Source organism: Nomascus leucogenys, chromosome X, assembly GCF_006542625.1.
Source record: "Nomascus leucogenys isolate Asia chromosome X, Asia_NLE_v1, whole genome shotgun sequence".
In the NCBI taxonomy this organism is placed as follows: domain Eukaryota; kingdom Metazoa; phylum Chordata; class Mammalia; order Primates; family Hylobatidae; genus Nomascus; species Nomascus leucogenys.
The window spans coordinates 139,000,095-139,011,724 of record NC_044406.1 but is presented as its reverse complement, the minus strand read 5'-3'; the positions used below and the strand labels follow the sequence as shown (position 1 = coordinate 139,011,724).

At 54.4% G+C, this 11,630-nt stretch overlaps 1 protein-coding gene across 1 annotated transcript; it reads right to left on the bottom strand.

Annotated features, from left to right (window-relative positions):
- Positions 1-1,620: 1,620 nt before the first annotated feature.
- Positions 1,621-11,361, bottom strand: TMEM187 (transmembrane protein 187). The gene is made up of 2 exons (XM_003279304.3): positions 11,046-11,361; positions 1,621-2,958 (listed from the first exon to the last, which is right to left on the bottom strand). Exon 2 carries the CDS (start codon positions 2,751-2,753, stop codon positions 1,968-1,970), a length of 786 nt encoding a protein of 261 aa, XP_003279352.1. The 5' UTR covers positions 2,754-2,958; positions 11,046-11,361; the 3' UTR covers positions 1,621-1,967.
- Positions 11,362-11,630: the final 269 nt, after the last annotated feature.

The following is an 11,630-nucleotide window of genomic DNA, read 5'->3' as shown; positions in this document are numbered from 1 at the left end:
AAATCACAAAAGGGGGTCCCCGCACTGCTGGATAAAGAGCCTGCCCCCACCCTGTCTCTGAGCCCGCACGGAAGCCCACATGGAAGCCCGCCTTCTTTTCGCCTTCCCTCCAGCCTCTGTGAAGTAAGGGTGGCCTCTCTGGTGATGTGTGCGGCCTCTTCCCTCGTCTAGGGCATGTGGTGCTTTCGAGACGACCTCAAATGGAACCAGGCTGTTTCCCAAGCAGGTGCTGTCCTTGTTCTCCCCTGCCAACCACGTGCCCCACCCCCCGGCCCCAAGCCCTGGGTCAGGCCCTGCCATTTGCCCCAGGTCCTCACCTGGTGGCGATGTGCTCAGCCAGCCAGGACAGAACGTCCAGCCCAGGTGCCCAGTTCCAGAAACATCTCAGTCATCACAGTCATGGGCCGAATGCCAACCTCGAGGGCACTGAGCAGGTGCACATGGGTGGCCCATGCTGAGATGCCATTTGGCAGGCACAGGGCATCCTCTCTCCTCTGCCCTCACCTTTGGAGCTGATCACTTCGCCATTTAATTTGTGGGCTTAAAGCAGACCCTCCTCAGTACTTAAGGCTCCAGGGACAAGACTATGGAGTCTGGGATGAAGAGCCCCTGAGTTAAATGACATTAGCTGTCTTCAGGAGTCCCCTTTACAGGCCGGGCACGGGGGCTCACGCCTGTAATCCCAGCACTGGGAGGCCGAAGAGGGTGGATCACCTGAGGTCAGGAGTTAGAGACTAGCCTGGCCAACATGATGAAACCCCGTCTCTACTAAAAATACAAAAATTAGCCGGGCGTGGTGGCGGGTGCCTGTAATCCCAGCTACTCAGGCAGCCGAGGCAGGAGAATCGCTTGAACCCGGGAGGCAGAGGTTGCAGTGAGCCGAGATCACACCATTGCACTCCAGCCTGGGCAACAGAGCAAGACTGTCTCGAAAAAAGAAAGTCTCCTTTACAGACCAGATGCCTTCAGATGAAAGGAGGTGAGGCAGGCCTCTAAGTAACATAGTGACTGGCAGGAAGAAGGACTGCCCCGGGAGTAGAGAGGGTGGCATGGAGTCCTCAGTGCCTCTCTGGCTGCGGCCAAGGATGACCCAGCATGCTGACCACAAACCACAGAGTCTGGGCCTTGGACTTGGGGGCTCAAAAACTGTTGCCTACGTGAGAAGCACGCGCCACCTCCAGCACCGTGCCTGGCGATACTGTCAGCAGATTGGTTCACAAGGACCTGGGTGACGGGCACGTGGGGACTGCTCAGACTGTAGCCACTAAGGGCATCTAAGCCCACCCCGGCTCCGAGGGGAGACCCACAAAGCAACTTTCTGTTGAGAGTTCAACTTTTGACATTTGTGTGTTTCCTCATCTGGACGCACCCTGCCTGGTTCCACAGATGATCTGAGGTGATGTGGCTCTCACGTGACCTGCCTACAGTTAACAGTCACAGATGTCACGGGGGTGATTAAGTGATTTCCCCATCAGTCTGCTGGGCACGTATTTAGTGTGACTCAGTCTCCCTGAATCCAGCCGCCTCCAAGGACACTCGCTGGTACCCAACTGACTGGCCTGCCTCACTGCTGCCAGTCCACACCCACAGCTGACACCCCAAAGATACCCCAGACGGTCGCTCTCTGTCCAACCATGCGCATGAGGGGCTTCTTGGCGTCATTTCCACTCCCCTTGCCAATATTTATTTGGAAACATTTCAAACTACAGAAAAGTTATGCGAATTACATCAGGAACACCCACATCCCCTGTGTCGAGATCTGTGCTTTATGTCTTTGAAAGTAAGTTGTCGAGATCACAGCACTCCACCCCTCCACACCGAAGCCCGCAGCTCCTCAGGAAAGGGCAGTCTTGTGTGGTCAGTGCATATCATCACACGCAGGATGCCTGACACTGGCACCACGCTGCCATCTCAGAGTCCGTTTCAATGCTGGGGGTCATCGGTTTTCAGCAGGTTCTTCCCACAGTTTAATGCGTCTTCCCGCCAGAGGGATGGAATCTTGGATGAGTGTTGAAATGCGTCAGAAACAAAAACGCAAAGTGGAACTGGAGCACGTCACAGACCTTGGACCAGAAGTGGCCTGTGAGGCACTGGAAGAGACGCCACCGTGCGAGCTGATGGTCACACAGCTTGAGGACCACAAAGCCCAGGCAAGAGAGCACCCCCAAAGCTAAGTAGGTGGCCGAGGTGGTGCTGCCATAGTGCCTGTGGGTGCGCAGCGCCTGCCCCACAGCGGCCACCACGTGAGTACCCAGTGCAACCTCAAAGCCCTGGGGATGCAGCAGAGCAAGACCATAACTGGCCAGGGAGACGCACTCAAGAGAGAGGAACAGCCAGGGCCGCCAGCCGCGGTCTAGGTAGAGGCACCAGGCCACGGGCCATGCAAAGATGGGCAGGGTGAGCCACTGGTCCAGCACGGCGGCACGGCGCCACTGCGTCCACAGGCGCAGCCACTGCACGGGGCCATACAGCAGGGCCATGGCTGCGAACACGTCCTTCAGGTAGCGGGGACCCAGACCCACTGCGCCGCCCCTGTGCAGCCAGAACAGCCCTAGCAGCGTGTAGGCCACGTTCACCAGTGAGTTGAACGGCATGGCCAGGAAGGCGGGGAGGCCGGCCACCGGCGCCTCAGCGTACTGCTCATAGCCCACTTGCACGGAGACACTGTCAAAAACGCCCGTGAACACAGCAACGGCACAGAGGCTGCCGGCCACGGCCACGTGCACGAAGGCCTGCCCCCACTCTGGATTCATCTGGAACCAGCGGCGTGACCTGGGGCAGGGAGCTTCAGAGAGCAGCCTTCAATACGCAGCCTTTGCAGAACACTCTGGGCCTCCCGGCTGAGCCAGCAGAAAGAAGCCCCGTGATTTCCGAGGCAGATGCTGCGACCTTGCCCCGAAGGAAGGCAGGAGTCCTGCTGATTGGCTGGCGCCAGCGGAGGAACGTTCTGCCTTTTTCCTTTGTGGTTACAAAAGGAGTGTGGTTAGAAAACAAACCGTCCCCAGCACCGCCTCCATGTTCCTGACCCCCGGCCTCAGGAGCTACCAACCATCTTCACTGGAAGAAGCAAATCAGAGTGAAACCGCTGCACACTGGCTCTCTCAAGCGTGGCCTCTAGAATCCTCTATCGCCCCTTTCTCCTGGCACCTAGGAAAATCCTGCCCATCGTCCTAGTTTCCTTAAAGCCACTGCATCTACAGACAAGACCTGCCTAGCTCTGTCATTACAACTCAGAACGCGCCTTCCCATGTCAGTGTGTTATAAAAGTGGACGTCTCCAGCCCCAAAGCCCTTTTCACCAAATACCCAGTTGAACTAGAGACCATTAGATGGAGTCCGAGCTCTGGCCTCTGACACAAGGTGGGGGATGGAGGAGGAGGAGGATTCACCATCTGCCACTCGAGCACCAGGCCGGGAAGCAAGGGGGTGACCCACAGGCTTCCCAGGCCAGCTTCCGTGGCTCACTCGCCTGCCCTCTCCTGAAGTGCCAAGCCCCAAATCACCTTCTTTCCTCAGGCCACCATAAAGCCTTCTGTCTCCTTCAGTCACAGAACCAGAGAGACAATTTAATTACCACTGACTGTCGACTGCTTTGGGGCCAGTGGTGCTGTGAGTGAGCCCTAGTAGCTGAGAAACGCATTAATATGGAGGGGAGAAGAGCTTTAATGCTCTGAAAATGACTCCAATCATTAAAGCTCTTCTCCCTTCCATATTAATAAATTTCGCACTCAAGAGGGTGGGCGGGCAGGCGGGCTCAGGGAGAGAGAAGGGTGGGCTCCAGTTCCTGGTCAGCTGATGCCAGACTGTTCAAACCTTGGCTCTCCCACTTACTAACCATGTGATCTTGCACCTTAATTGTCTTGGGCCTCGGTTTGCGCACCTTTTTTTGTTTTTTTTTGTTTTTGAGACGGAGTCTCACTCTGTTGCCCAGGCTAGAGTGCAGTGGCACAATCTTGGCTCACTGCAACCTCCGCCTCCCAGGTTCAGGTGATTCTCTTGCCTCAGCCTCCCTAGTAGCCATGATTAGAGGCGTGCACCACCATGCCCGGCTAACTTTTCTATTTTTAGTAGAGATGGGGTTTCACCATGTTGGCCAGGCTGGTCTTGAACTCCTGACCTCAAGTGATCCACCTGCCTCAGCCTCCCAAAGTACTGGGATTCACAGGTATGAGCCACTGCGCCCAGCCCGGTTAGCTCACCTTTGACCTAACGGTTTAGAAGTTCCAGGCCTGGGAGGGATCTTAGAAACCATCTGTGCCAGCCCCGTCATTTCACAGATAAAGAAACTGAAACTCTAGAAGTTTGACTTGGCTGAAAGTTACAGTGAGGAGGAGCAGAAACCCAGGCATGCTGCCTCCTGGCCCCAGGTGCTCTCTGCTCACCTCCCTGGAAGAAGCGCCAGGAGGGCTTCCACGTGGCTTCTTCCTTGCTTTCTGCTGCCATGGCCTGGGTATTTTTATTTAGACATGGGGGTCTTGCTCTGTTGCCCAGGTTGGAGTGCAGTGGCACAATCACAGCTCACTGCAGCCTCCACCTCCTGGGCCCAAGCTATCCTCCTGCCTCAGCCTCACAAGTAGTTGGGACCAGGGGTATACCACCACCTTGCCCTGATAATTTTTTTTTTTTTTTTGAGACGGAGTCTTGCTCTGTCGCCCAGGCTGGAGTGCAGTGGCGCGATCTCGGCTCACTGCAAGCTCCGCCTCCCGGGTTCACGCCATTCTCCTACCTCAGCCTCCCGAGTAGCTGGGACCACAGGCGCCCGCCATCATGTCCGGCTAATTTTTTGTATTTTTAGTAGAGACGGGGTTTCACTGTGTTAGCCAGGATGGTCTCCATCTCCTGACCTCGTGATCCGCCCACCTCGGCCTCCCAAAGTGCTGGGATTACAGGCATGAGCCACTGCGCCCGGCCTGCCCTGCTAATTTTTGTTAAAAAAATTTTGGGCCAGGCGTGGTGGCTCACGCCTGTAATCCCAGCACTTTGGGAGGCCGAGGCGGGCGGATCACCTGAGGTCAGGAGATCCAGAGCATCCTGGCTAACACGGTGAAACCCCATCTCTACTAAACAATACAAAAAAATAGCCGGGCGTGGTGGCGGGCGCCTGTGGTCCCAGCTACTCGGGAGGCTGAGGTAGGAGAATGGCGTGAACCCGGGAGGCGGAGCTTGCAGTGAGCCGAGATCGCGCCACTGCACTCCAGCCTGGGCGACAGAGCGCGACTCCATCTAAAAAAAAAAAAAAATTTGTAGACAGGGTCTCATTATGTTGCCCAGCCTGGTCTCGAACTCTTGGCCTCAAGTGATCCTCCTGCCTTGGCCTCCCAAAGTCCTGAGATTACAGGAGTGAGCCACTGCACCCAGCTAAACCCCTCTTAAGTTGAAAGTCCAGTTCCAATATTTTCAACTTATGATGGGTTTATCTGGACATTACCCTGTTATACATCAAAAAGCATATGTAGCTGGGCATGGTGGCTCACATCTGTAATCCCAGCAATTTGGAAGGCCAAGGTGAACACTGCTTGAGTCCAGGAGTTTGAGACCAGCCTGGGCAACAAAGTGAGACCCTGTCTCTACACAAAATACATAAAATTAAATTTAAAAAATAAAATAAAAATTAGCCAGGCATGGTGGTGCACCTATAGTCCCAGCTCCTCAGGAGGCTGAGGCAGGAAGATCACTTAAGCCCAGGAGGTGGAGGCTGCGCTCGTGCCGCTGCGCTCGTGCCACTGCACTCCAGCCTGGGCCACAGAGCAGGACCCCATCTCTAAAAAACAAAAAACAAACAAACAAAAAAAACAGGCACAGTGGCTCACACCTATAATCCTAGCACTTTGGGAGGCCAAGGCGGGTGGATCATCTGAGGTCAGGAGTTTGAGACCAGCCTAGCCAACGTGGTGAAACCCCGTCTCTACCAAAAATACAAAAAATTAGGCCGGGCACGGTGGCTCACGCCTATAATCCCAACACTTTGGGAGGCCGAGGCGGGTGGATCACTTGAGGTCAGGAGTTTCAGACCAGTCTGGCCAACATGGTGAAACCCTGTCTCTACAAAAATACAAAAAAATTAACCAGGCATGGTGGCACACGCCTGTAATCCCAGCTACTTGGGAGGCTGAGACAGGAGAATTGCTCGAACCCAGGAGGCAGAGGTTGCAGTGAGCCGAGATCGTGCCATTGCACTCCAGCCTGGGCGGCAGAGCGAGACTTCATCTCAGAAAAACAAAACAAAACAAAACAAAAAATTAGCCAGGTGTGGTGGCACATGCCTATAATCCCAGCTACTCAGGAGGCTGAGGCAGGAGAATCGCTTGAGCCCGGGAGGCAGAGGTTGCAGTGAGCCGAGATCACGCCACTGCACTCCAGCCTGGGCAACAAGAGCGAAACTCCCTCTCCAAAAAAAAAAAAAAAAAAAAAAGTGGCCAGGCATGGTGGCTCACGCCTCTAATCCCAGCACATTGGGTGGCCGAGGTGGGTGGATCAGTTGAGGTCAGGAGTTCAAGACCACCCTGGCCAATATGGTGAAACCCCATCTCTACTAAAATACAAAAATTAGCCAGGCGTGATGGCTCATGCCTGTAGTTCCAGCTACTTGGGAGGCTGAGGCAGGAGAATCGCTCAAACCCGGGAGGCGGAGGTTGCAGTGAGCCAAGATCATGCCACTGCACTCCAGCCTGAATGACTGAGACTCCGTCTCAAAAAAAAAAAAAAAAAGTATCTGTATATGTAGACCACTTAGCACTATTTTATTATTACTTTATTACCTTATTTTATTTTGTTTTGTTTTTTTGAGACAGACTCTTGCTCTGTCACCCAGGCTGGAGTGCAGTGGCGTGGTCTCGGCTCAGTAGAACCTCCGCCTCCCAGGTTCGAGTGATTCTCCTGCCTCAGCCTCCTGAGTAGCTGGGCTTACAGCTAAAATCAGCCCGGCTAATTTTTGTATTTTTAGTAGAGACGGGGTTTCACCATCTTGGTCAGGCTGGTCTTCAACTCCTGACCTCGTGATCTACCTGCTTTGGCCTCCCAAAGTGCTGGGATTACAGGCATGAGCCACCGTGCCTGGCCTATTTTATTTTTTTATTGAGACGGAGTCTTGCATTGTCTGCGCTGTCGTCCAGGCTGGAGTGGCGCGATCTTGCCTCACTGCAACCTCCGCCTCCCGTTTTCAAGGGATTCTCCTGCCTCAGCCTCCTGAGTAGCTGGGATTACAGGCGCCCGCCAGCATGCACAGCTATTTTTTTGTATTTTTTTTAGTAGAGACAGGGTTCCACCATGTTGGCCAGGCTGGTCTTGAACTCCTGACCTTGTGATTCACCCGCCTCGGCCTCCCAAAGTGCTGGGATTACAGGCGTGAGTTACTGCACCCAGCCAGTAGTTCTTTTTGTTTTGTTTTTGGTTTTGGCTTTTTTTGAGACAGGGTCTCGCTCTGTCACCCAGGATGGAGTGCAGTGGCACAATCTCGGCTCACCACAGCCTACGCCTCCCGGGTTCAAGCGATTCTCCTGCCTCAGCCTCCCAAGTAGCTGGGATTATAGGTGCCTGCCACCACACCTGGCTAATTTTTGTATTTTTGGTAGAGATAGGGTTTCACCATGTTGGCCAGGCTGGTCTGGAACTCCTGATCTCAGGTGATCTGCCCGCCTTGGCCTCCCAAAGTACTGGGATTACAGGCTTGAAACACTGCGCCCGCCAACAGTTTATTTTTAAATGGCTCAACAATATTCCATCATGTATCTATACCACATTTTCTTTACATATCAATCCACTGATGGACACTTAGATTGCTTCCATATCTTAGCTATTATAAGTAGTACAAAGGCACGAAGAACCTACATTGGGGAAAGGATGGTCTCTTCAATAAATGGCACTGGGAAAACTGGATAAGTATGTGAAGAAGAATGAAAACTAGACCCCTATCTCTCACCACACACAATAATCAACTCAAAATGGATTAAAGACTTAAATGTAAGACCTGAAACTATAAAGCTACTAGAAGAGGCCAGTGCAGTGGCTCACACCTGTAATCCCAGCACTTTGGGAGGCTGAGGCGGGCAGATCACTTAAGATCAGGAGTCCTAGACCAGCCTGGCCAACACAGTGCAACCCCGTCTCTACTAAAAATACAAAAAGTAGCCGGGCGTGGTGGCGCACATCTGTAATCCCAGTTACTCGGGGGGCTGGGGCAGGAGAAATGCTTGAACCCAAGAGGAGGAGGTTGCAGTGAGCCAAGATCACACCACTGCACTCCAGCCTGGGCAACAGAGCAAGACTCTGTCTCAAAACAAAAAGCCGGGTGTGGTGGCTCACACCTGTAATCCCAGCACACTGGGAGGCTGAGGTGAGCAGATCACCTGAGGTCAGGAGTTCCAGACCAGCCTGTCCAACACGGTGAAACCCCGTCTCTACTAAAAGTATAAAAATTAGCCAGGATGGTGGCATGCGCCTGTAATCCCAGCTACTTAGGAGGCCGAGGCAGGAGAATCACTTGATCCCACGAGGCTAAGGCTGCAGTGAGCTGAGATTGTGCCACCGCACTCCAGCCTGGGTTTCAGAGTGAGACTCTGTCTCAAAAAATAAATAAATAAATAAATACAAATAATAAAATAAATAAAATAAAACTACTAGAAGAAAATGGGGAAATGCTCCAGGATATGGGTCTGGGGAAAGATTTTATGGCTAAGACCCCAAAATCACAGGCAACAAAAACAAAAACAGACAAATGGGAGTATATTAAAGTAAAAAGCTTTTGCACAGCACAGAAGCAATCAACAATGAAGAGACAATATAGGAGAAAATATCTGCAAATGATTCATGTGACAAGCACTGTTTATTTTTGAGGTACAATGTCCATCTGCCCTACTGCAATTTAGGCCCCGAATAGGTGGGACGGGGTCTGATTCCTTGCTCTTCCTCCCTCAGGTGCCCAGTGAAGCCCTGCTCAATTTCAATTCAATTACATCAAAGTACAAAGCCAGCACCTCTGCTCCCTTTTACCAGTCCTGTTTGCTATTTCACTTCTCAGGCAGGTCCTGGGGCCCACCTGCAACCTCCTGGGCCTCATTCTCAGCCTTCTTGCCTTGGAGTTCCATTGCTGAGGAGGGCCACCAGGCTTGGCATGTGGGTGCCCCATTGCCCTCTGAAGCATGGTGTTGCCACACAGGAACCACAGTCCTCACTGTCACTCCGTATGTCCTTGCTTCACACAAGCCTGCCATCTCAGTATGGGGCACCCGAACTCCTCCTGCCCCCTCCTCCCAGTCAAAAAAGCCTCTGGGTCCAGGGGTGTGTACACAGCAGCCCCAGCATCTTTGTTGAGCAGCCCTGGATGGGGTCATGTCTGCCCTGGCTTTCTACCCTTCCATGACCAGCTTCCCATTCCATGTCCTGGATCCTGTCCCAAAGTCTTGGCCAGAATCAAAGTGCCATCCCCATCCAGCCCTGTGAGCTCCTCAGGCCCAGCTCTGTCCCGGAAGCCCTTTGCCCACTGCGCCTGGCCATTGCCCTTGACTCGGCTGTCATTTCCTCTCAGGCACTTCCCCGTTCAGCTCCTAACTGCGGCTGAGACACCAGCTGAGGCCCCGCCTGGCATCTACAGGTCCTTCCCTGCACCCACCTAGGGCCCCCTGGCACCCATGCTAGTCTGACCCTCCTGCCTGCCAGCAAGCAGGGCGGAGAGCTGGAACAAGAGTCAAACACAGTCAACTTGATCGAGGAGGAACTCCAGGAAGGGCATGGAAAGCAACTCCTCTTTCTGGCTGCAAGGGTTCAGTCTATCTGACCCGGGGTACGGGCTGACAGTGACAACGTAATCAAAGCACCTCTCCAAGACCCCCAGGAAAACCGAGCTGGTTACCTTATAGCCTAGCTTCCCTGTACCTTTGAATTGCCATGATCCTTATTATGTGACACTCAAATCTCGTCACAGCTTACCCCAGCGCCTGGCATGGGAAGGCCAACACCTCAACAGCACTGGCCTCTGGGTCTGGGGTTTTTCAGGGAAGCCCTGGAAAGCCTGACAATCTCCTGGCTAAAGGCCCCAGACTCTCCCGCACGCGTTTAAACAGCAGGCACTGTCACCTCCAGGCCTTTAGCATTTATGGTTAGTTATGTCCCCCCCCTCCGCATGACCTTCCTTGCTGTCTTTCTGTGGATAAAGGAATATCAATTAATATTAATTTGGCTTCTGGACTGATTCCGGGCAAGGCCCTTGGAAACCAGCAGCTGCTTGTGTGTGTGTGTGTGTGTTTTTGAGACAGGGTCTTGCTCTGTCGCCCAGGCTGGAGCAGTGGCGCGATCTCAGCTCACTGCAGCCCTGAACTCCCTGGCTCAAGCCATCCTCCCACCTCAGAGACCCAAGTAACTGGGACCACAGGCGCGTGCCACCATGCCTCCGGGTCTCGCTATGTTGCCCTGGCTAGGCTCAAGCGATCCTCCCACCTCAGCCTTCCAAAGTGTTGGGATTACAGGCATGAGCCAACGCATCAAGCCTTAGTTTTCTTATTTACCATGGGTGGGGGACTTGGGGGCATATAAGTGAGGTAACTAGCCAAGGTCACAAAGAGCAGGTGGTGGCACAGACAGGCAAGAATTCTCTTTGTCCTTTCTCAAATGGATACTTCCAACTGCATGAATTAAAACACAGAGGATTACAAAATACATGTAATATGTTGAGAGGCGACTTTAAAAATATTGTTGAAAATGTGTGAGACGGTGACGTGTGCTTCTTTACTAACGCATTAAATTACAAGGTCTTCCAGCAGGACGCATAACTTCAGTAACTTCAAAGTAATAATTCTGCCCGCCGATAGATCTGGTAGATCTTGTAATTTAATTGAACTTCTAGACGTTTACAACAAAAGCCATAGGCTCTGACAGGACCTGTCTATTTCTACTGGCGACTGCCGCTCCCGGGAAGCAGCTTGGGTCCCCGCGCTGTGGCCTGCGCGTGGCAGGGAGGATGCCGCCGCCGCCGCGCCCGGGCGGCCTCCTAGAGGAGGCGAAACGTGGGGGCGAGGCCGGGACCCACCTCCCAGGGCTGCCGTGAGCACTTACAGTATTGGCGCGAAAAGGCCAGCGATCACCATACGGGTATTTCGCCTCACTCGCCTCGCTGGGGGAAATTCAAATCTCCGAAAAGGGCGGACCCGAACAGCGCCGGTGCGCCTGCGCGCAGGGCGGGACTCGGGGCCTGGGAAGCGGGCGGTGCGAGGTGACGCGAGGTGACGCGGCGCCTCCCGCGCTCGCCGGGCTCGGGCACCACCGGCCCGACTGCGGGCCTCTCGGCAGTGGGGGCGGCCGAGCGCGCGGCGGTCTGGGGCGCGCGGCCCGGCTCATTTAGCTGCGGCACGGGCGGAGGCGGTGGCGCCCGAGGCCGGGCCCGGCGGCCTGGGAGCCTGGGAGCCGGCGGAGGCTCCACCCCCGGGCGCCGGCGCTCGGCTGCGTCGCCTCCCACTCTCGCCCCGCCCCCGACTCCCCCGCGGCGCGCCTCCGGTCGCCTCCTGCGGCTGCTGGGTGTGCAGGGCGGGAAAACGCTCGCTCCTCGACCGCAGGCGCGGCTTCAGTGGCTCTTCGCCAACCCCGGCCACCTGCGTGCCCCTGTCCCCGCTTCTGGTTAAAGGCAGTTTCTCGGGCGTGCGT

Bases quoted from the DNA above. Each gene is read 5' to 3' on its own strand.
- TMEM187 (XM_003279304.3), bottom strand. From the start codon at position 2,753: ATGAATCCAGAGTGGGGGCAGGCCTTCGTGCACGTGGCCGTGGCCGGC.